This window comes from Gambusia affinis, linkage group LG10 (assembly GCF_019740435.1).
Source record: "Gambusia affinis linkage group LG10, SWU_Gaff_1.0, whole genome shotgun sequence".
Taxonomy (NCBI): domain Eukaryota; kingdom Metazoa; phylum Chordata; class Actinopteri; order Cyprinodontiformes; family Poeciliidae; genus Gambusia; species Gambusia affinis.
Window position 1 is genome coordinate 5,270,556 of NC_057877.1, and position 24,218 is coordinate 5,294,773.

The 24,218-nt window shown below is 39.0% G+C and overlaps 1 protein-coding gene across 2 annotated transcripts in view; it reads right to left on the reverse strand.

Annotated features, from left to right (window-relative positions):
- Positions 1–23,990, reverse strand: part of cyfip1 (cytoplasmic FMR1 interacting protein 1) — a 32,400-nt gene extending 8,410 nt beyond the window's left edge. Inside the window, exons 1-22 of one of the 2 annotated variants that reach the window (XM_044128871.1) lie at positions 23,693–23,990; positions 13,553–13,673; positions 13,153–13,242; positions 12,652–12,729; positions 12,021–12,122; positions 11,749–11,930; positions 11,150–11,246; positions 10,686–10,814; positions 10,055–10,159; positions 8,533–8,624; positions 8,307–8,424; positions 6,808–6,930; positions 6,574–6,699; positions 6,326–6,492; positions 5,602–5,749; positions 4,648–4,801; positions 4,397–4,553; positions 3,024–3,120; positions 2,602–2,678; positions 1,092–1,200; positions 890–1,009; positions 636–787 (exon numbers count right to left, since the gene is read on the reverse strand). In XM_044128871.1, coding sequence (XP_043984806.1) covers positions 636–787; positions 890–1,009; positions 1,092–1,200; positions 2,602–2,678; positions 3,024–3,120; positions 4,397–4,553; positions 4,648–4,801; positions 5,602–5,749; positions 6,326–6,492; positions 6,574–6,699; positions 6,808–6,930; positions 8,307–8,424; positions 8,533–8,624; positions 10,055–10,159; positions 10,686–10,814; positions 11,150–11,246; positions 11,749–11,930; positions 12,021–12,122; positions 12,652–12,729; positions 13,153–13,242; positions 13,553–13,669 — 2,540 coding nt within the window. In that variant the 5' untranslated portion in view covers positions 13,670–13,673; positions 23,693–23,990. Of the gene's footprint in view, positions 1–635; positions 788–889; positions 1,010–1,091; positions 1,201–2,601; positions 2,679–3,023; positions 3,121–4,396; positions 4,554–4,647; positions 4,802–5,601; positions 5,750–6,325; positions 6,493–6,573; positions 6,700–6,807; positions 6,931–8,306; positions 8,425–8,532; positions 8,625–10,054; positions 10,160–10,685; positions 10,815–11,149; positions 11,247–11,748; positions 11,931–12,020; positions 12,123–12,651; positions 12,730–13,152; positions 13,243–13,552; positions 13,674–23,360; positions 23,462–23,692 lie in introns of those variants that run through there. The other variant, XM_044128870.1, reaches the window with a different exon arrangement.
- Positions 23,991–24,218: the final 228 nt, after the last annotated feature.

The following is a 24,218-nucleotide window of genomic DNA, read 5'->3' on the forward strand; positions in this document are numbered from 1 at the left end:
AGACAGAGGACCAATTTCAATGTGTTAAATGCAGCATTTTCATAACAGCTGAACGTAACATAGTAACTTGATTGTGCTATAAAGTGGCACCATGTGGCTGGAAAACACACGATACTGATGAGTCTGGAAATGTGAGCTGGCCAGGTTTCACCTTGATCTGCTCTGACCAGCGGATGACTGGAAGGACATTTAAAAATATGATTCTTTTCTAATCAGTGAACATGCCAGAGTTGCAGCAAGAGTTAAACTTTTAAAGTTTAAAGTAAAAACATCAAAAAACTGGATCATGAAGCAAAATTGAAAACGTATTTATCCGACTGCTGATTCAACAGCAGCAGTCTCAGTCATCATAATAGTTTGTTTTGTTCTGTTATTGAAATTTATGGCAAAGTAAATGAGCATTGTTGTATTGTCTATGTACCACATTATGTACTACATTAATGTTGATTCAAGTTTTTTTGTCCTTTTAAACCAACACCTTTTATTCAGCCTTTAAAACAGCATTCTGTTTTTCCAGTTTTTATGTATTGCTGGCCATCATTTCTAAGTAAATAAAAAATAATTTGCATACAATCCCTGAGAACTTAACCGCAGCTGAACTAAACATGGCGGCCTCCCTACTGAAGCCGACCCACCTGTTGGTGGAACCGTTGTAGCAATAGTTGGGCAGAAAGTCGTAGTTGAGCTCCCAGAAGACGTGCAGCGTTATCCTGAAGCTGTCCAGGGTCAGGAACTGACTGAGCAGCTTGTGCGTCATGCGATTGACCTCCAGAAGACCTTCGAGCTCCTGGAAACAGGAAGTGAAAACAGTTGGCAAACGCAGAAAAGGCGGCAGAAGAAGCTTTTTGCTTTTCAGATAAAAACAAAAAAAACTGAAGAGTCGACGTGCCATTATGGAGGTGAGGTCCTCGCTCTCGAAGCGGTTGATTGCGAGCTCCAGAGATTTGTGGAGCGCCGCCGAGACGCGCTGGGTGATGAGTCGGTTCAGGTCGATGGAGCGGCCCAGGAGCTGAGGCAGAGGTTCTGTTAGTAAAGGAAGGAGGGCTGCTGAAGGGGAGAGGATGGAAGGGAGTAGAGGGTCAGGGACACACCTGGACATGGCGCTGCTTCAGCAGGGTCTCGTATCGGTTGGAAGTGGGCCAGGGAATGTTGGCACCCTGGTTCTTGCAGTCGGCTCTCAAGCGTTTATCAAGAAGAAGACTGAAGGATTCAAACGGAGAGTGAAAAGACTTGGATGAAGGACCGCTTATAAAGATTAAGTATTGAAATATTTTGGATTGTTCAATAATCTTTACAAGTTTTTTTTTTCTTATTTCTTTAAATTTACAGCTAAGTTCTTCATCTATTATCTCGACAAATGAGATACGAGAATAAACACCTTGTGAAGCACCTTTGTGTTTCATAAGTATAAAGACATTTTCAACTAACAAGTTTAAAAAAAAAAAAAAATGAACCAAGGAGAATGCCATCTTGCTTCTTCTGTGCATCATACCTAAAAAAAACCTCAAATAAATAATGAAATAAAACTGTTTCTTTTTTCTTTTTTTTTTTTTTGACATTGTAGAAGACAGTTCTCAGATAGTGAACTTGACGTCATCTGGTTGTTGTCTGAACTTCAACCAACGGATCCTTCAGATAAAAATAAGTTTGTCAGAAGACTAATTTAATGGTGGCAGCATCATGCTGAGGGTCTGTTTCACACATGGTGGTCTTTGCCACTGCACAAAGTGGACAGAACAATAAAGAGACCAGACTGTCTTCATCGAGTCTTCAAATCAACAGTTAAATCTTAGACACAACTCGGTAGTGGTAGCGTCATGCTGAGGGGTTGTTTTGTGCTGCAGATGGTACACAAAGTGAATAAAATGATAATGTAAGAGAGTTATATGTTCAAATTCTCATTCAAGCTCAAATCAACAGAGAAGTTGTGGAAACGTGGACAAAGTTGGACGTTACAAACACACATTAAATTAGTTTTTTCCATTCATGCATTTTTTGATTAATGAACCAATCTAAAAAAAACTTTATTCTGATATATTAATTTATTAGTGTAATTATGTAGTTTTACTTATACGCCTTTAGGATGACTTTTACCAACTGTCTAGGCATATTTACAGAAATTGTTATTATTAATATGCACTGCAAATGTACTGAAAATAAATACATTAAAAATAAATAACAAAATAAATAAATCAGAGTAGTAAAATGTTAAGCCATAATTATACCAGAGGCTTGTTGATGGCGACAAAAAGCATATTTGTTCATGAAACTTGCATCAAATTCCTATTTTCACAATCAATTCAAGTTACTTTTTGTTGTATAATCCATTCACTCTGGAAAACGATAGGTCAAAAGAATCACTGCAGGCCCAAATTATTGACAATGATGAGTATACGGAAACCTGAATTGAAGTTCTTCTAAAGAACTTCAGCCAAAGTGGCCAATTACCTCCCACTCTAAAATCAGTTTTCTTCCTGAAAATATGAATCACTGCATAACAAAAATCCACTACAACCTCACAAAACACGCAGAGATTTAAAAGAGAAACCACTGTTTCTCTTTTATTTGGAAAAGAGAAACAGTGGAAACAGAAGCACTCACCTTCCAGCAAGTATCTTGTAATAGGCGAATATCTGATCAGCCAGCTTGTAGACAAACTGATCAAAACACAAGTTGACCTGAAAAAGTAAAATAAAGAGTTAGAATGCCTCATAAACACAGACGATTAAACAACTGAAGGCAGTAATTTGACCGATGCGATTTTTCAATTGGATTCAAGAAAAGATAAAGGAAAAACCCTCAACATTTATAAACTGTTATGCAATGCCTCTATATATAAATCAGAGATATGCAACAGAGATTATTGAAGAGAGCTGAATCATGGATTTATGGTGCACAACATGACTGCAAACAATGTACAGTATTAAAGGGGGGGAGGCAGCGTATTTCATCATGAAGCTCTGCCACACCAAATATAAAAGATTAAGCTTTTCTAAAGGACCATCACATTTACAGTGCATTACCTCAGCCTCTATTTCATCATAGAGGAACTGCTTCTTGAATTTGGTCAGAGCGTAGTGTGCACTGTCGTTGTACAAGTCCAGGGGATACAGCACGTACCTGCACACATTTGAGGAAAACCTTATGTTACTCATACAGGTTTACTTCAAATGTGCCTGAAAAAGTTCCAGGATGCAATACAGTAACATTTGTACATCATTAAGTCCTAATTCTGCCATCGACTGATGAAATATGAACACATTCTGCCAAACTGCTCCTGCAAGGTGAATGCTTAAAAAAGAAAAAAAAAAAAAGAAAAAAGATGATGTCATCATGACACAAACAAATGAATAAAGTTGATTTATTCTGGCGTCGGTTTGAAGAATTACAGAGTCCTGGCCGGTGCCAGAGAATGTGCTTAATGGCTTATGTAAATCTGTAGTGTACCGTGGTAATCCAGCGGCCAACATGACAACAGGCCTGAAAACATGAGGAAACAACAACCAACTTTGCAGAGCAACGCTGGAGAATCTGGTCAGAAAGGTGTGCATGTGGTTCACAGAGAAAGTATTCACGCCCCTCAGCTCTTCCACTTTTAGCCACGTTGCAACCGAAAACGCCAAACGTGTTAAATTGAAATTGTATCAGATTAACACAAAGGACCAAAGTGCTTAAACGTGGCATAAGCATGATAAATGGATTTCAGAGTCTTCCACTGCTATAACTCTTCAAACATTTTACTAGATTAAGCCCCAGTAAAAATCTAGTCCAGCCACTTGTTTTAGTTTTATGTCGCCCTATTAGTGAATAGTTTTTACTGATAGGTCTGTCTGTGACACATCAAACATCTGGAAGAAGGTGTTGGAGACAGAATTTAACTTTCCAAGCTACAAGCAAAAACCCTACGGAAAAGTAAACGCATCGTCCCACTATCAAACATGGTGTTGGCAGCATTATGCTGTGGACAATGCTAGAAGAAAACCTCAGAGGCTGCGCAGGACTTTCAAATAGGGCACAGTCCCTCAAACACAAATAATACTCCGACTAAAAAAAATTAAACATGACTAATTTTAAACCAGTCACATAAAAAAAAGTGTGATTTGTGTCACCAATCTGCATGCAGTATTTGCATTTAATCATATTCTCACATTTATTTTTACTCTCATTGAACAAACAGTGAAGAAAACAGTAAACCTCACAATCCAAACAATATGGACAGTTTTGGACATTTTTAAACATTTTTAATTGCAATTTAATCAAAATCCTTGTGAAAATAAATTTATCACGATAAATGATAAACGATACACGATACACACCGACTGTCTGGGTTGAAGAAGAAGGAGAAGGAGAAAGGATGAATAGCTTCCAGAACATGTTTTACCACACAAAGACTTACTCCATCATGGAAGCCTCCTTGGTGTCCAGGATGTGGTCGGTGAGGATCCACGGCATGGACATCTCAATGGGGAACTGGATCCGGCGGCCCATGGTGAGCTCCAGGAAGAACTCCCTAAACCAGAGCTGGGACAGGTCGCAGCACTGCTGCAGCGTCTCTGCATGGAGACACAGAGAAGGGTTTCAACTCTGGGCTTTTTTTTTCTTTTTTTTTCATCCAAATGGCTGCCATTACAGAATCAAACTCCTCACCACTGAAGTTCAGCAGATGTGTGTAAAAGAAGGACTCCTTGTGAAATTTTTCAATGTCCAGGATGGTGGGGCCCTCGAGGCCGCTCCGCAGGGTTTTCTTCGAGCCGCTTTTGTCTGCAATGAGGGACTCCAGCATCGTCCTCACCATGTAGAGCTGCGGCGTTTATGAACAAACAGAGAAAATCAAAGTGAGGTCAGCGGTCTGGTGGCAGTCGAATGCACCTACAATGATTTTTAGAAAATTGGCTTGTTTGGAAGTTCACTGTATCTCTTCTGTTCTGGGTCGTCCTCTCACTCGTAACATTTTTATCTTTTTATCTAAGAAGCACCGAAAACACAGGTGTTGAAATCTGTTATTGGAAGCAATCTGGACAGTAGACTGGTTCTAAGAGCAAAGCTCTAAGCTGATAAATCGGCGGGGTTTACGCAACATAACAAACGAAACTATTTGCTCAAAATGTTGCTTAGCAACAAAACCCCTGACTCCTGAACACAGATCATATTTTAATCGACAGCCATTTCTAAAGTCCTAAGGTTCATGCAGGACAAGGAAAAGCTCCAACAGAAGTCAACTGAACACCAACAAAAAGAAAACACAACAAAACCAGATTACAGGACACAACATGCTATTAAGACCCAAAGAGTTTGGCTCATCTGTCTCGCCCAGAGTCAGTTTTGATACAACAGTGCAAACCTGCTCTCTAATCGGATGCCACACCGGCTCCATGAGCTTCATAAGCCTGATTAATGTGAACTGGCAGAGCCTGATCTGGTAACACCTTCAAGGTGTGGGAAAGGATTATAGCTGGGATGATGATAAAGGATCGTGTCTAACCAACAATAAAATAGCACCATTTAGATTTAGCGTGACTTTAAGCAGATTCATCTGCTTAAAGTTTATTTTAGTCAAACTCTACCAGTTCCACAGCTAGAAAGGTTGAAATAGAGGCAGACCTGAGTGCTGGAGGGCCCCACGGCTCGCCGGGGGACTTTAATGTCGAAGCCCCCCTTTGGGTCCTTCTCTCCTCGCAGGGCGGGGTCGTTGTGCGGCTCCCGGCCCGTCTCCCAGTCACACACCGTTTTCCGGATGGCCTGAAGGACGCTGCAGCAAACGGGTCAGAAACTTTAATTAGTCTGTGCATAAGAAAAAAAAACTGACAGCAATAATCCTGCTGCAATAAGCAGTTAATGATGAATTTAAATGGGTTCAATTATTTCCTTTCTGATGATTGATATTTTTTGATGGCCAACTTTGTTTACAGAGGCTTCATAATCCAATTTATTTCTGGTTTTGCTTGAATGAAGTTTTTATTTAGCATTTTTATTTTGGATACTTAAAATATGTTACAGTGTTTAAAAATACAATCCGTTTATATTTGAACAAAAATAGGTTTGTGCATAAAGTACTGTAACGTGTGTTAAGTATTGGGCTTGCTTAGCCACCAGGCATCTTCTCAAAACAAAGAGAATTATTCAAAATGTATATGGTGGCCAGTCTGCCATATGCAGCAAAGACATACAACTTCAACGCTGAACAACTTTTGAGCGTTTTGAATGGATCCAGAATTCCCAGGACTAGGAATTGCGATTCTGTATCAGTAGAATCAATTTTTTTTCGGCACCTCTGATCACCAGACTTTAAGCACAATGTGAAATCAGGCGTCGCTTTGGGTCCGACCTCTGGATGACGTTCTTCTTCTTCTTGATGGCCTGCCTCAGCGGGTCTCTCAGGGTAATCTGAGCAAAGTCCTGCAGAGCTGAGTAGATGGTGTGACGGATGGCGTGGTTAAACACGCTCTCCATGCGTCCCATCAGCACCTGCAGCCCCTTTATCATCGCCATCACCTGCCAACAGCGCAACAAGCGATGAGCGACCGGGCTGCCAGTAGTCTGAAATCATGTTTTCAGAGTGATGATGGGACAGACCTCTACGAGGGCAAACTTCTCCTCGCTGGTGTAGTTGTAGCGGGTGGCCCTCTCATACTCCTCGGCGTTGTCGGGACACTCCTTGTTGGAGTATTTGTCCGTCGGGTGAACCAGTTTCCACGAGTACTGTGAGAGAGACGGAGACTTTCTTTGAATGGTCGGAAGGGGCAAACTGCATCAGTCGTGTTGTGAACAACTGATCAAGTCTGGAGCAGACAGCCTGTTCTCTCGTACCACTTCCATAACGTGAGCGCTCCACTGGGAGAGCAGCTGAATGCCCTGCAGGGCCAGGTCGAACAGCTTCCTGTACTCCGCATCCGTCTTCTGGGACTCCTGACGCCCGGATCCGGTCACAACCTGCGATCACGGCAAAAAAATAAATAAATAAAAAAATCAGCTCACAACACATCCTGACTTTCTTCATATTCCTATGTGAATCAAACCAACTCATGAGCCTTCTGGAAATTTTAATTTCTAGGAAGATTTAAATTTTCCACCTATGTCTGAGCTGTCAAATTCATTGCAGAATGTGCTGATCAAAGACATTCTGCATGTGATGCGTATCTGAAGAACTCATCACATGCAGACAGCCAGAAAACTGTCTGCATGGGATGAGTTCTTCCTAAAATTAGATAATATTGAACATCTTTTCACATTCCCTCTGGGAATCCATGATTGTCTTTGTGGATTTTTTTGCAATTAAAAAAACAGATTTTCTGGAACTACTTTAGAAATATTTGCAAGAAATGTTGCACTTATGTGTGACGATAGAAGTGACTTTTTGCTACTCATCGTTTCGTTCGCGGACTGTAACTTGAGGTCAGCAATAGAAATAAGAAATAACTGGCACCTACAGGTGGGGAGTACGCATAACTTTAGGAGGATTCAGCTTCTTTGCACCACAAATCTGGAACAAATGTCCAGAAAACTGCAAAACAGCCGAAACACTGAGTTCCTTTAAATCAAGATTAAAAGCTCACCTGTTTAGAGTCGCTTTTTAACTGTAATAAATGGAACATTGACCAACATATTTGATGTGTATTAATGATTTTGCATCTACTGATAATGATTACATAAAAATGTAATGTTTGTAACTGATCTCTCAATTGGTGACTGAATGATGTTTTATGACTTTCTATTTTAGTGTTTTTATGATGTAAAGCACTTTGAACTGCCTTTTGCTGAAATGTGCTATACAAGTGAACTTGATTGATTGATTGATTGATTGATTGATTGATTGATTGATTGATTGATTGATTGATTGATTGATTGACCAAATTGTTTTTATTTATCTTGAGGAAAATTTCCAGTAACCTTACAATTATGCATCAGCGCAGCAAAATGCAGAGATATGTTGATTTTGTGTGAATCACAGAAAAACTGGAGGGTCTGATTGATGTAATGTGGCAGCATGTAGATAAAAACTGCTTTGATTTGACTGATGAAATAACATCTAAGCAAACAACTGTTACCTTGAAGATTCTCCTTATGCATTTCTCTGGAATCTAGAGGGCCACATAAGAAGCTATGGTGGGCTGAATTTGGCCCCAGGGCCTCGAGTTTGACACATGTAACCAAAATGATTGACTTTTACATAATACTGCAACCGAAAACAGCCTGATCGTGGACGTAGTGTTCACTTCTTTTTTTTAACTGGGCTCACAGTATTAAGTACAAAGGTGTGATGCATCACTTGAGCGGATGACCATCAGGTCTGCGTCTCCCATACGAACCTCGCTGTTGCTATAGCGAGCGAGCTCGGAGATGAAGCGCATGTGATCCTCCCTGATCTGAATCATCTGCTCACATATGTTGTACTGAGGGCTGCTGGATATAGAGGTGCAGGTCCATCTGGAGGGTGGAGAAAAATATAAAATAAAATAAAAAAATGTACAACAAATCGTAATTGTGGGTCTGAACTGTATTGTTTCCATGTTTCTGAGGCAGATTTAGTCTCACTTGGATTTGTTCTCTTCAAAGTGAGCGCTGGTCTTGATGTACCGGGACAATTCAATCTGCATGTCGCCAAACAGCGGCACCACCTGCAGTTGCTGTTAATCCCAAAACACAAAGGTGTCTCTTGTAAATGCTGCATTTATAATCCAAGATGGATTTTCAACAGTTCAACAGAAACTTAAAACTTGGTTTAAATTAGACCATAAAATTGTTATTTTGTCAGCATGATGTTTCCTTGTGAAGTGAGAGCCTGCAACTTAAGATGTGCTTTATGTGATGTGAATTCTTATACTCAAATGTCATCCCAACACATTAGCAGCGACATTCAACAGATGCTGAAGAGCAGACTGTACACATTCTGTAATTACAAATGAATATTTAGTCTGAAGTAAATAACTGCTAATGAGCTAATCTGCATTCCTGCCCTTTTATGGTCATTTACTATAGTAGAGCTATTTATATCCAACACTTCCTCTAAAGCGATAACTAAACAAAGTTTTAAAGCGCTAAGCTAATTTTTCAAATAGAAGCTTTAGTTAACTACAAAACCCTTAGAGGACTTATCTTTCCCTAAATTAATTTTCCAGATAAATGCTAATTAAAATAATTTGCGTGGCTGTTTGGTAAACATTTAGTTGAATGAAGTATGTTATCTGTGTTGCAGTATTGCTAATTGACTGTTAAGAAGTCTTAAAATGGCTAAGCATTTATATTCATGCTCTTATTTTGAAGTGGATGAAGACCATTTGCACAACAATTCCATTTCCTTTCCTCAAGTTCTTTCTTCTTTTAATCCCAATACCTTTATTTCAAACGAGAAACATACTGGAATAAAATAAATCACAGACAGGGAAGGGACCAATAAAAATAAAACTTCTGGGTAATGCTGACATAAAAAAATGAGGAGTTTCCTCTTTTCCAAGTCGGCATGAACAGAAATGGGAAACTGCATGTAAACAAGCTTGAATGTAGAAGCAATAACTAGTAGCATTATACTATGTGGATCATAATGTTGGGTTGTAACCTTTCAAGGGAAGATATATTTGGAAGTTCACGTTTAGCACTAGCTTCCGTTAAATACAATAGAGCTCCAGCATCAGTGAAATTAATGTTTATGATTAGCGCCTTAGGGTTGGTGCAAACAACATTTTAGCAAGCAGCGCTTTATCTGACCATCAACTGGTGTTTTAAGGCTAGCTCAAGAACTTTGCACATATATATCAGTACGGCCAGAAGGAAAGGAAATCAAACTAATCTTGTTATAATGTGTCAGAGTCATGTTGGGAGAAATGTGCTGATCCATTCAGACTTTAGCTTCCAACTGAACAGACATTGCTACAATGAGCGTTGAGCCAGATATATGCCAACTAACTCTGTGTGGCCGACTATAATTCAATTATTAATTAATTAATATGTATAATCACACGTTTTATGTCCTGATATAAAAATCAAACAGTTCCAGAGTGCAAATAAAAGTAAGACAAAGCGCAGAATACTATATTAAAATGCTTGTGTTTCACTCTACCTTGAAAAACTTGTCGATCTTGGTGAGGTTGATCCTCTTCTTGGCGTCTAACTTGTAGATGTTGCTGCTGTTTCCATCCATAAGGTACAGGCCAAAACCCATAACCTGCACAGGTGAAAAAGTTACAAAGAGGATGTCTATATCTGTCAACAATAATCCACTTCTGCATCTGTATTAAAGATTGCAAATATACTGCCAATGCATTGTTGTCGCATCATCGGTAGATGCAAAATGGCTATCGTAAAGAACTGCAATAAATGGCAGCTAACCATTTAAGTACAGAGCATTTGGGCTCCTTATGCTTGTAGTAAACCAGGTAAAGCTTATTTAGTGTAGCATTAAAATGGTTTAGAAGGTAAAATAAGAAGCCACAAAATGTTTTTGACACCTGGAGAAGAACAATAAAACCTTCATGTTGAAATGAAAAGATTTTTATTTTTCCCAATAGCTGCAGAGATTACTCACTATTTGTGGTCTAGATTTGCTCTAAACTCAAAGAAGGAAGATAACATTTTTTGATTATCTGGTTACTTATTGCAAATCATAAAATTCAAACAATATTCACAATATTATCCAAATGTTTTCCACAATATCCTGCAGCACTAATTCATATCATTTCCGTTCCGTTTACCTTGAGCAGCGTGTGTTTCTCATTGGGTGTGAGATACAACTTATTCTCGTAGTAATCCACACACAGGTTGACGATGTCGGCCAGCAGCTCTTCATAGCCGTTGATCACTTCCAGCTGCTGCTGCAGCGACTGGTGGGCAGACAGACCACAAGCAATCAATATTTTTCAAATATGTATCACATGAATATGAATATCAACTGGACTGTTGGTCATTCCATGTAGTATTTTTAAAGAAACATATTTTAATAATGGTAATAAAGCCCAATACAAATAAGTTCCTGTTGCAGTTAATGTGATCTTGTGATTCTTTTCTCTTTATTTGAATTTTGTATTCTGGAACATCATTTGAGCTTCTTAAGGTTTTATTTGTGCATTTATTTTTCCAAAAACGACAAGAAAAATCACGACTGAGTGTCATAAATGACCACTTTAACAAGTATTTGGTGCAGAACAATAAGACAAACCTGAGTGATTTTGTTGTGGTTTGCCAGGAACATGGACAGATTCTGGGACTCCTGAATGGAGGAGGGTTCGGACATCTTCCTGAGAAACTGAGCAGCTCTAGACACAGAGAAAGATCCCTTTTACACCAATTTTTGGTTTTAAGCAGCATTTAAAATAAAAACAATCTGCAAAAGCAAAGATTAAAAAAAATGCAGTTTAGTGTTTTTAACAACCACTAAACAATCTGAACCGGAGGCGACCGTGTGACTTCAGGAGAAACTGGTGGAGTCGTTCCTTCACTTCCTGCTTGTTCAGGAGCCTGTGCATGTGCACAGAAAACTACAACTGCTTGTAATCAACTCAGCATGGGAACAGATGAATAAAACATAACTGTATACTATTAAAATGTACATTTTGTTCATTATGTACACCAAAGAAATAAAAATGTTAAGTTAATGTCTTAAATATTTCATTGTTTTTTCTTTTAAATCACATTTAACTGTCCTTTCTCCTCTTCCAGATCGGTACCAGCCAGCGTCTTCCCTCAGCTTAAACATCCTGCCATCTAGTGTTGGCACCGGACAGCAGCTGCACTGCAGCCTGTAAAGCTTCTGAATACCGTTTGTATGCAGAGTGGTCGTTCTTGACGCTGCACTTCATGTTCTTCAGCTCGTCCAGCACGGCGAACATGTTGATGAACTTTCCCAGGGTCAGCAGGTACGCCTCCGAGACAAAGTCCTTCCTGCGCTCGGTGTGGCACAGACGGCGAACCTCCCCACAGAAACGGTCGATGGCAGAACGCTGGATGAAAACAAAGGGGCTCAAATAAGTCGAACGTAGTAGATGATCAGCTGAAAATCTGTACCATCCTAGTAGTGTTTAGGACGGTACCTGGAAGTACATGAAGTTCATCAGCTTGGTGACTTCTGGCTCGAGGACCTCCACAGTCTTCTCATAGATCTCCACTCTGTTTGGCTGCTCGTTACATTTCACCTGAAAAACGAAAGGCGAAGGTCACAGAATCATAGATAGAACTAGAGATATACCGATCTGATATCAATATCGGTACCAATATTAAAAAAAATTATAGTTTGTGTATTGGTGACAATGTGCCCAATCCGTAAGGGCAGATCTATTCAGTCTAATTCTATGCTCTGATTCTAATTCTATGCTTTATTATTTATTTTACTTTAGATTTCTAATTTCACTTTCTGAACAATTTGTAAGAAGGTTTGTTGCAATTTATTTTTTCGTTTGGCCTCTATAGTCAACCTACCATTTCACATATTTAACCAGGTTTGTGAAGCTATTGGTGTATTTATGTGAGGCGTACTGGTGCAGAGTTATTAAATTAATTTGTAATTCAGTACATTTATGCCTGTTAAAGAAAAGACACGTTTCAAGTACATTCAGTGCCATTTTTCTGAATCAGATCGGTATCGGTTGATAATAATCTCAGATATCGGTATTGGAAGTGAAAAAAGTGAATCGGTGCATCCCTAGTCAGAAAAGTCCAGTTTACCTGCGGTATGGCGCGGGAGCAGCTCCTCCAGGTGTACAGCATGACAGCGTACTCCTGCCCCTCCTCCAACATGTCATTCTGACCCAAACAAAAATATTCAGTCATTTCACACAGCCTCAACTAAAACAAAACTTCACAAGACCCTAACATGCATGAATAGTTGCTTCTGTGGCAAGTTAATTCCCAGAGGGCAGGAGGGGGAACCCGCCCTTCCTCCAAACAAAGTCTGGTTTGATCCCCACCCCGAGCAATTATCTCTCACTAATTAGAGACAAAGACGTGCTATTCCCGACAAGAGCGGCTTCAGAGCCTCCGTTTGTCCCGGGGCCGCTCGCTCCAGGGTTTGGATCCCGTGAGTCGCCTGCTCCACAGCACCAAATGTGTTGTAGGGACAGTCAAGTCCCACATCCCAGCTTCAAAAGTCCTCTGGCCCCGTTCTGGTGAGTTTGTGTGCGTTTTTATTTCCCCCAGCTAGAGAACGGACGCAGAGCGGAAACGTACCATGTTGGAGTGGACGGTGGCCTGCTCGATGTATCTGGCGATGCCGGTGACAAAAGCGTTTCGGTCCTCGAAGTTGGTGTTGAAGTTGGGCTGTTGGGAAAATGAAACAACAGTGAAGATGAAGCAACAAATATGGAGAATTATTATGAGCGTTTTAGCAAAGAGAGAAATCAGCTTTCCATTAAAAAAAAACAGAGTAAAACAGCAGAAATCAATTTCAGCAAAAGGGTCAGGCTAAGATTATTATTATTATTATTATTTTTTTTTTTCCACAAAAATAAAGTCAAAAGAAAGATTAGAATTGGACCTGGTATAAAAAAATAATTTTATTTTATTTTAGCACCATCTCTCCCTAAAGAGAACCAGCACAGCGGTAGAAACGAGTCATCCCAGCGCTGACCTGGTACATGACGGAGGCGGGGAGCGGCTCGATGCACGGCTGCTGGTCCGGCAGCGGCAGCTCCTCCAGCAGGTCCACGTTGGACAGAGCATCTTCTAGAGTCACAGTGGACGCCATATTGCTGTAAAGTAACAGGAGAGACTTTAGTCTAGAAACACATCACTATGCTGCCGTAGCTGCAGAATTAAAGCAGAACTTTGAAGCCAGAATGAACAAACTCAAATGTTGATCCAATTTCTGTTCAGTCCAAAGACACAGAGGAGATTCTGATACTGTTCTGATGCACTTTACTAAAATGCTTTTTAAAAAACAGAAGAGGAACGTGAAACATGAGTCTATTTGAGCCAAGTCATTCAAACCATATGATAAATGTCGACAGCTGTACATTCATCTGAACAGCTGCCACAGTGTCTTGTAAAATGATTTTAAGTGATAAACCAATAAAAGAAAATTAACAAATATGAAATGACTGGAAACAGTAAGAAACTTAAACCTTTGTTTTGCAAAACATTTCAAGCTCAACGACATTGGAAGGAGCATGTCTGAACATCAGTTTGTGGTCTTCCCACAGTTCCACATTTGGAGTTAGCTTTGACCTTTGACTAGGTCATTCAAACACATGAATTGGCTCTGATCCAAACTCTCTAATTGTACGTCAGGCTGGCCGTTAAGTTTGTTGTCCTGCAGGAACATAAAACTCTGATCTTAGCTTCTAGCAGCTTCCAATAGGGTTTTTTTTTTCTTTCAGGAATATCCTGAACTGAGTTCCTTCAAAAATCCAAAAGGTCAAGGGGCATGAACACTGTAGCAGGGTTCTATCCATCAGGGGCCCTGGGGTCATTTGTGGCTCCCAACTGCAGTTCAAGAATGATATAAGTTTGACCTGTAGAGCAGGTGGGTGGAAGTGGTTGACACAGACGGAAACTTTTTACTTATAATCAAGGTAAAATTATTACCGACATAATTTTCTTACAATGAAAAATATTAAGTATACAAAAACTAGATGTCTTCCTTTTAATATGAAAAAGACGAAAATCTTTCTGGACTCATTCATTTATAGATGAATGTTTTTCCGTGCGTTCTTCTTTTTTTATATACATTTATTTTATATTTAGACATATTTGCATCATTGATAGTGTCACATTTTTATGTATATATTCTTTTAAATACATTTTATATTACTTGTGGTGATATTCGTATTTACTAATATTGAACACTTTGGATGGAGTAGCTGTCAGTATATAAGCAATTCCCCTTTGGGGATCAGTAAAGTACATTCTCTGAAAAATAACCTTTAAGCAAATTCAAAACATACTTTTTATTAAGCCAACATTTCTGTTTTTAAACAGTTTTTTATTGATCTGATTTAATAGTTTTACTTTAATAATGTGATGTTTTCATTAGCTGAAAGCAGAAAATCATCATAATTAATATAAATAAAGGCTCTTAAGAATAGAATTTGTGTGTTATGAATCTATAAAATCTCAATAATCTTCTAATTTATTGAATATTGAGTGAAGGTGTATGCGACTTGCCCCTGCTTCTCCTTAGAGCAGCTTCATAGGAGGAGGAGGATGGATGTTAGAGCTTCCCAAACACAGGAAGCTAAAACGAAAAAAACTACATTTTTGGCTCCTCTTGTGCAAACAACTGTCCAAATGCCCGACGCTTTCCTGGCCACGCAGCTTCAGAATCCGGGTCGGGGTTAAATCCTGACCCGTGGGCCGCTGAGCAGAACGTCTCACCGGTTTGGTATTTCCCTCTCATTCCTCTGTACAGGTTTCCGTGTTTCACTTTAGACACGGCCTCGTCACCTGGCCGCAGTTTGGCAACAACATACCAGACTGTGTTTTTTTTCTTTCCTGCTTAAGTCATGTACAGACAAGCTTGTGAGCACGAAAATGGAGAGAAGCTCATTTTTAATCACTCAACCGTTTCCAAAGCATCTAGAATACAATAGAGTCAAAACACAGTCGAAAACGTGATTTTTAAAATAGAATGGGAGGGGGAAATTAAGGTGCTACAGCATCATCGGGTATAAAGTTTCATAGAAAAATAGTTCCTAAAAAAAGCTATGCATAAAAAACAACATTGCAACAGTGAAAATTGAGCAGCATTGAAGGAAAAAAAAAACTTTATCGCACACCAATCAGTATCTCGTGGACAGCAGATACCATCTGGTGCACACAATATAATATGTGATGCGCACTAGAAAGTTAATTTTTGTACTTCAATGTCCCTTAAGAGACTCCTTAGGTTCCAATAGTAGCAATGAAAATAATAGTAAACTGTATAAAAGAAGTTACTACAAATAGAAATATCAAACTCACAATCCAAGACATTGAAAAAACTATCGGCAGTAAAAGAGAAGGCAGCTTTCTGTGCTGAGGTTTCTCTCTCCTCAGCGATGTAGCCACCAGATTAGCGCTAGCTACAGTAGTGCTGTCAGTGTGATGTGATACGATTCAGTTTGCTTTCCCACGGTGCTGCTGACAGGCGGACGTCACAATCTGCAAACACAAACGCACAGCAATCATAACCGCGTCCCACAGAAGAACTGACAAAAACCTCGCAGGTCAGCGGGAGGAGGATCGGTGTCAGCGCAGGTCATCGGATCTCCAGAGGGAAGTGAAGGAAAGAGAACCAACAGCAGGTGGCAAGAAGACTGCATGGTGTTTTTGAGCTGTAAGGGTTGGTGTTAAAAAGATGGAGGATTCCACCCTACTGATTCACAGCTGGCTGAGGGAAACTTTGGCTATTTTCAGATAAAAGATCTGTTTAACCCACATCAGACTTTTAATCTTTGACTCACTTCACTTGACATCCAGAAACTATGAATCAAACAAGTTAGCAATTTACCCACAGTGAGCAAAGTTGGTAAATTTTTCAGCGATCAGCAGCGTTCATAACAAAACATTTTAAGGCATTCATTTAAAAAACGACTAAACACAACACATTTTGTTTAGTCTATAAATACTATGAACATGTTCTTTGCTGTATTTTGTTATGAATGTAGTAAATATCTGAAAGATTAAAGACTTCATTCATAAAAAATGGAAAATCTTATTCCTTCTTTTGCTGCACACACTATTAGTCAATGTTTGTCACATTTCATCGCTGAATTCAGGCTACATTTCAGAGTTGATGGGACAAAATGGAATTGGTAGAAGGCAGCAAAACTTTGTTCTTAATATAATTAATCCAAAAAGCGTTGATTAATAGTAACTGGTAAATCAAGTGTCATTATAGTCCTATAAAACAAAAATCCCAGAAATTAAGTTCATGGTTTAAGAGGACGTGGTGCCACAAAGATAAACAAGACCAGTGTTCCAAGAGTCACGTCATTCGGATTCCCAGTGGGTTTTGGTTCTGGTCAGAATCCAATAAAAGGACAAGCAAAAACAAAGTAAAATATATACACAGAGACTATAACTGCTTCTAATTAACAAGAGTTTCAATAGAGGTTGAGATTTGGGTTGGAGTTTTTTTTAGTGGTGGGCAGTGGCAACGTCCAGTTGTTGGTCATGTGATATGACTCGTGTGGCATGAAAGAAGTTTTTCCATTGCGATTTTCCAATGCCTTCTCAAGCTAGTGCCACGTTTTATTGAAAAAAGTGAGTTGCTTTTTTGTTTTGTTTTTTTGTCAAAATTGCCATGTTTCCAATAAGCAAATTGATTTTTAAAATGTGAAATTGCAAAATTACGTGGTCAATGGCGACACAGTTAGTATAATCTGGCAAACTTGTTTGCTGAGCATCTTTTGCCATAAAGTCAAAGATGATACTGATGCTAATTGAAAGAAATAAAATCCTTCATTCATAGTTTATACTGTTTTAAATAAGATGGCAGAGAAAGTTCCAGAGTGCCTAGAAATCTGACTGTACAGAGCAGTATCTAGTACTGCATCCTCCCCCACCCCGCCCACCACCACCTGTTGCTCTGCACTGCTGCCTAGCTGGCTGAAACATTAGCAAGTTACTTTTGCCAACCATGGCAAAGATGAATTCAGCTATTTGGAAATATCTTTTGTCACTAAAAGTACAGATGGTGTTTTCATGATGTGAATAAAATACAGAGAAATCCCAGATTAGCTGAACCGCAGCAGCAAGGTGATTTTTAAAAAAGTTTTTAAATTAGGATCGTAAGAATGTTGTATCTGCATGAATGACTGGTCTAATGCAAACTTAGCATGCATGATACGACTAATGGCAGTCACTGCTCACTGCATAAGATTTAAAAAATAAATAAATAAATAACTCCTCATGCATTTCTCAATGTGTAATTATTTTTAAATACTTCCTTGTTCTGTTGAGATTGCAGTGTCTGAGTTTGTTCAGGGGGTTAGCTGAAACAAGCTGATAGTTTCAGAAAGTCCATCATCAAAACAAAATCCTTCATTTTGTGATATTAAAGCTCTGAACGACCCGCTCTCATGAAGCTGTTAAGTCAAATAATAAATGTATGAACTATGTTAGTCAGTTTCTAAGATCAGGTTGATATTTCCTTTCATTTCTAGAACTGTGACTCCATACAGTGAACTGGATGTGACTGAGGTCAGTTAGGAGTCCTTGATGAAATCATCATCAGGGTGTTTCTCCCAGAGGGCTCAAAATGATCAAACCTAATAATAGGTGTGGTTAGAACAAAAGGAAACATGGTAGCAAAGAATGATGAGGATGGATAAAAAAGACAGCATTACTAACTTGTCTCAGCATTTTCACTTTGGTAAAAATGAACTCCACGCAGCGTCACAGACTGCAAATTAGTCTCTGAAAATGGGAAGTATGAACCTCTGAGACGGCGAGCACGTGACACACAGCCGGCTTCGAGACAAGGGCCAGTTTTTCTTTCATGAGAAATATCCAACCTTTTTACAACTTCCTGATGGCTAGACAGACATTCTTCGGTAAATCAAGAACAGAGACCACTTTCATAAAGTATAAGCGATCTTTAGCTGTGCAAAGAACGGCATGCTTTTTTTTTTTTGTCTAAAACAAGGAACCTTGGTGGGTTTTTACTTTAACCCAGTTCCTGTTGCTATTTGACAAGAAACAAATACGGGAAGTTGTTTCTCTTGAAGGGTTAAATCAGTCTGCTGAAGCAGCACACCACGTCTCCCTGAGTAAACACACAGTAAGGAGCTTAAGCCAGAATGAAGGAGGTAGCCCGGGTGTTCAGACACGCAAACAAAAGGCAATCATAACCCCTCGGTTTGTGTGATATTTAAATCAGGTCCAATCATTTGGCCTTTTGAGCTTAGCAAGGCAGCCATCTCTGAAGTCTGGAAAAGACGCTGAGCGGGTCGGTGTACGGATAGATCTATTCTTGAGTTTCTGTTCCTGATTAGGACCACTCTTCTCCAGAAAAACTTTTTTTAAATATTTATATAAAGCAATGAAGGCTCCACACTTACGTTTCCTTGGAGCAGAAAAACGCAATAAAAATGTGTCACACCTTCTACTGTTAGATGAATGGAGCGGTTTCAGAAGGACTCCTCCACAGCCTCACCTGGGTTAAAGATGAGACTTTAACACGAAGATTGTGACTATTTGGTGAGATTGCTAATTTACAGCTAAAGCTAAGAAAACAATTTTTTAAAGTATGCATAGGTCAATAACAGAAAGTACTCTTTGTACCCAATAGTCTCTGTTTAAGAACACATGTATAAACTTTACAGTGAAAAGAAATAGCAAAATGTTTCCATCTGTAGGCATGTCACAATAAAATATTTTTGCTGGGCGACAAATTGTCCCAGTATTTATTGAGATAAACTAAAATGTTGTTGTGTTGAGATCATTTTCAAGTGATCTATTGATAATAGCATCATAATGCAACTTTGCCCTCTAAATTACCACTAGACTTTAATTTGGTAAAGAACGCTTCGCACTGGAACTGGAAGTGATCAAGTGTCCAAAATAGAAATGAACCAAGAACAATAAATAAAACAGAAATAAAAACCACACACAACCCAAACCGTATATAAAATGCAATGAAGTCTCTGTAAACAAAACTGCTCATAAAAAATATTAATCAGAATGGAAAGAAATTATCAAGCTCATGTTAATTCAGCATACTATTAATTGATTAATTGCTTATTGCGACAGGCTTAAGTATGGGCGTCATTATCAACAGAATCTAAATAACCCATTTGTGACCAAAACTCACAACCATTACTGTATTTGGCATCTTGTTCTGATTCAGTTCCTTCAAGATCTTTTTTTTTAAACAAACTGTAAGAAAAGCTTATAGTAAAGTTAACATTTAGCAATTTTTGACTCTTGTATAAGAAGTATAGAATTTTTTTCTAGTTTTTCCAACAAAACTATAAAAAATGGAGACAAGTCCAAATATATTGAAATGAGGAAGGGGAAAAAAACTAAATTCAAATAAAGATTAGTCAGAATGAAGTTTGAATGTTTTGCATGCAGCAGCAGGTGGTGAGGATCAGAAATAAACCAGAAATAAGCTCAGGGTTCCTACCGATTTTCCACTTCAAACTTCCAAACATTTGCACCATTAGATTTTCTAATTTTGTTCCTCTCTCGACAGCTTTTACATTTTTGGTTTTGACATTTACTTAAATTAAATATTTGTGTTTCAAAATCCATGATATCCATCTCTAACATCATGTCAACTTAAGGTATAACTCTAGTTTGAAATGAGACAACATTTTGGTTCTGTCTGATTCTAAAGTTGACCACACATACAAACTCTCAAATCTCTTCAAGGGTTCTTTTAAAACTACAGTATGTATTTTTTTTAATTAAAATATAGTTATTATACAGTTGGTAGAGCTGTTGCCTTGCAGCCAGAAGGTCCTGGGTTCGATTCCCGGCCCGGGGTCTTTCTGCATGGAGTTTGCATGTTCTCCCTGTGCATGGTGGGTTCTCTCCGTGTTCCCCGGCTTCCTCCCACAGTCCAAAAACATGACTGTCAGGTTAATTGGTCTCTCTAAATTCTCCCTAGGTGTGAGTGTGTGTGTGAATGGTTGTGTGTCCTGTATGTCTCTGTGTTGCCCTGCGACAGACTGGCGACCTGTCCAGGGTGAACCCGCCTTTCGCCTGAAACGTAGCTGGAGATTGGCACCAGCAACCCTCTTGACCCCACTAGGGACAAGGGTCAACAGAAAATGGATGGAAAGTTGCTATGTATATTTGTTTGAACAGATAATCTGTAGGGAGAGTAAATTAAAAAAAATAATAATGCTGCTCTGCCTCCTCCCTGTTGTCCTACTGCCATCAGCAGAAATATGTTGATCAAAAACAACCAATCAGAGCCAGAAGGAGGGTCTTAGTGCTGTCAATCCTGCTACAAATATGTAAAATGAATGTTTTTCTAATAACAAACAAAAGTTACCTTATATAAATAACATTAAACTTAATGTAATTTTAATGTAACATTAACCTGCTATAATTTATGTGATAAAGCTTGACAACAAAAGAAAAGCAAATGTGCTGCTGGTTGTTTGACAAATGCAAAAGTTTTGAATCCAACAGTAACTGAAAGACTTAGAAAATTATCCCCACTTGTGTGACAAAGCAAATGCCTCTAAACTTTACCTGAATAACTGACATTTTAATATCTTTTAAAATAAGGGTGAATTTGAGTATGATGCATTTACTAAACATGAAAAAGGGCTTATTTTTAAGTGTTTGGCCTGCCAAAAACAGGTCAATCTGTTCACCTGTATCATCCCCACTTTAGTCCAGTCTCTCACTAAAGTGAAGAAGCATTTTGAGGTAATAAAACAAATCCAACAGCTGTCTAAAAAAAAAAGGAAACACCTTTGTGTTGGACAGAACGATTTACAATCATGCGTGACAAAATGCAAGCAGTCTGACGCTTTTAAACCCTCCGTTCAAACAGAATAAAGTCATCTAAGGAAGGAAGCGATTGTTTAAGTGAGAAACTGATGCAAAAGGAAGAATCTAACACCGCCTTGAACGACAGTCGCGTCTCTTATAAGTGTGGCAGAACAAACACATTTCAGCAGGCTGGTGCGTCGAATTGTACCAAGACAACGATCTTAAGACAGAGGTGTGAAAACGTTTAGCTTCAACACGCTGCTGGATAATAAACCACTGCTTTTGCGTATCAGTGCAAAAACCACGCGAGCTATGATAAATGTAGAAATACACTTTATAAATGTTAGAGTGTTATAAATGCAGGAGGAGGAGGGTTATGTTTAAGATTATGCACAATCAAATATCGACTCAAGAAAATTGAGTTGAAAATGATTCGAGGGTGATGACCTTCTGGAGTAAAAAATAGCAAACATGTAAAACAAAGGTTTATCCACTCACCTGGAGCGGCGGCGGCGGCTAATTTAAACCTGGTTAGTTTCAGTGGTTGTAATGTGCTACAAACTGAAAGGTGTGTTGGCCTAACTTGGCTTTATGGTATCCCTAATAAAGACACAGAACCACAGAAGAAGAAGAAAAGAGAAGAAAACATGTGCACCACTTTCACCAAAAACACCAACAGATGTGGTTAGAAACGCATCTTCATGCCTCAACGCCTTCCTACCGCTCTTCCTTCCTTCATTTGTGACTTCAAAGCCGACTGAAAACGTCTCAAATTCAACAAAATGCAGCAGAGGCAAAATGAACATCAAAAAAATATATATATATATATACGCATAACAACAAGCTCATAACACATGAACTACTACAGCTGACATCAGGGGAGTCCAAGGTGTGACATTTCCAAAAATATTTGGAAGTTGGCAAAAAGCAAATCAAATAAATCAAATGGATGTGACATTTCCAAAAATATTTGGAAGTTGGCAAAAAGCAAATCAAATAAATCAAATGGAGTTGATGTTGTTGCAATAACCAATTAATCACATGACAGATTACAATGATGGCCATAAATTACATTCTAATGATTAATCCTTTTGAAGAGCAATTTTGTTTACGGCTTTCATAATCTACTTCATTTATGATTTCAGTTCTGTGTGGTTTTTATTTCACTTATATTTTTTAGTTTTGGTCATTTTGCGTGTGTGTGTGTATGTTTGGTTATTTGAAATATCTTCCAGTTACATAATCTTAACAAAATTATAATTTATTGCTCTTTGAGAGCGTGAACTTGCATTATTGGACCATTATCAACATAGCACTTGAAAATGGTCTGAAAATCAAATTATCATTGTTTATTGCAATAATTTCTGGGATAATTTTTGTTACCTGGTTCAACACGCCTGAATCAAATGACAGTTCATTAGCAGAACTTTCGGAAATAGTTGGACCACATTGGAAACTGGCAGGACACCGAGGACTGAACAGTAACATTCACTCTAACCAGTCAAAAAGGCTGTTTATTGAAGAGAGTTTGTTGAACATTTTATGACGCGTGTATTTAAAACTGTAGTGTTCGTCTCAGCTTTTCAAACATTACTCGGGTTCGTTTGAAATGTTCCTACAGTGGCTCCTTTAACGTGCTGTTTACAGTGGAAGAATGGGCAGTGAACGCCTCGTGAGGTCTAGTCCCTGAACACAGCAAACCTGGATGACTCGCGCACTAAACTTCAGGAAAAATGTTGCCAAAAAGAGGAAACAATTTGGAAAAGGCAACAATGTTCCAAAAGTGCAGGTATATTTTTAACTTTCGCAGATGGTTTTGTTGGCTCATTTAAATTACTTTCTCTAAAATAAGCTCTACGTTTCGGCTCCAGATAGTGTGTCAGTTTAATTCACTACAGAAGGTAACAACAGGTGGTACAAAACAACAGATAAATCGATTGAAAAGGGTGTAAACTTGCGAATTCTTTGGTGTGTGTGTGTGTGTGTGTAGTCCTGCCTCCAACCTGTAATGGCTCTATCCCTGTTCCGTGGCTGGGCCTGAGATTAGTCACAGCTCGGGCCTGTGAGCCAGGAAAATGGCTTTGCGCTGCAACAAGCTGTTCACCTCTACAAGCTAATTATCAGTGGCTTTGCGCTGCAACAAGCTGTTCACCTCTACAAGCTAATTATCAGAAGTCTGTCTAAAATCAGCGTGGGTCCCACTAGTTGCTCTCACACAGCGCTGGTTTAAATACAGCCAAAGCCGTGCAACAACTTTTTTCCCCCCTCTCAAGTCGTGGGCGAGGTATCTGAAAGTCCACACACACTGAAACCAACTTCAATCATTTCCACTCACCCGGAGTTGTTGGGAAACTTGTGCGCAAATACACTCCACTACTGCGCCATGTAGCCGGTGGTTTAATCCGACTCGCGACCCCCGGGCTTGAACGTTTTCGGTCCGTGGGAGTGTTTTCTGTCGTCGGCCGGTGAAGTCTTTCCTCGCTTGGTGTTATTATCATGGGCGGGGGAGAGAAGTAGAGCAGGGAGTTCCTGTCCCTCAAACAGGGAAACTCAACAGGAAACTGCGCTCCGAGCTGCGGTTCAGGCCTCCTCCACTAGGGCAGGGAGACGCAGGAATGTACAGTAAATCCCGCAAGTGTGGAAGGTGATTAGGGCCAAAAATATACCCGTCCTGGCGACACTATCGCGAAACAAATATTGTAAAAAAAAAAACAAAAAAAAAAAAAAACAACGCTTTATCAGGCTGGACTTTCATAAGGAAATTAAGAGATTTAAAATTAATAGTTAACATTAATCTAACTGTACAAACTTTGCTTTAAAATATTAGGCACATATTTTCAATTATACAAAACAAGATACCA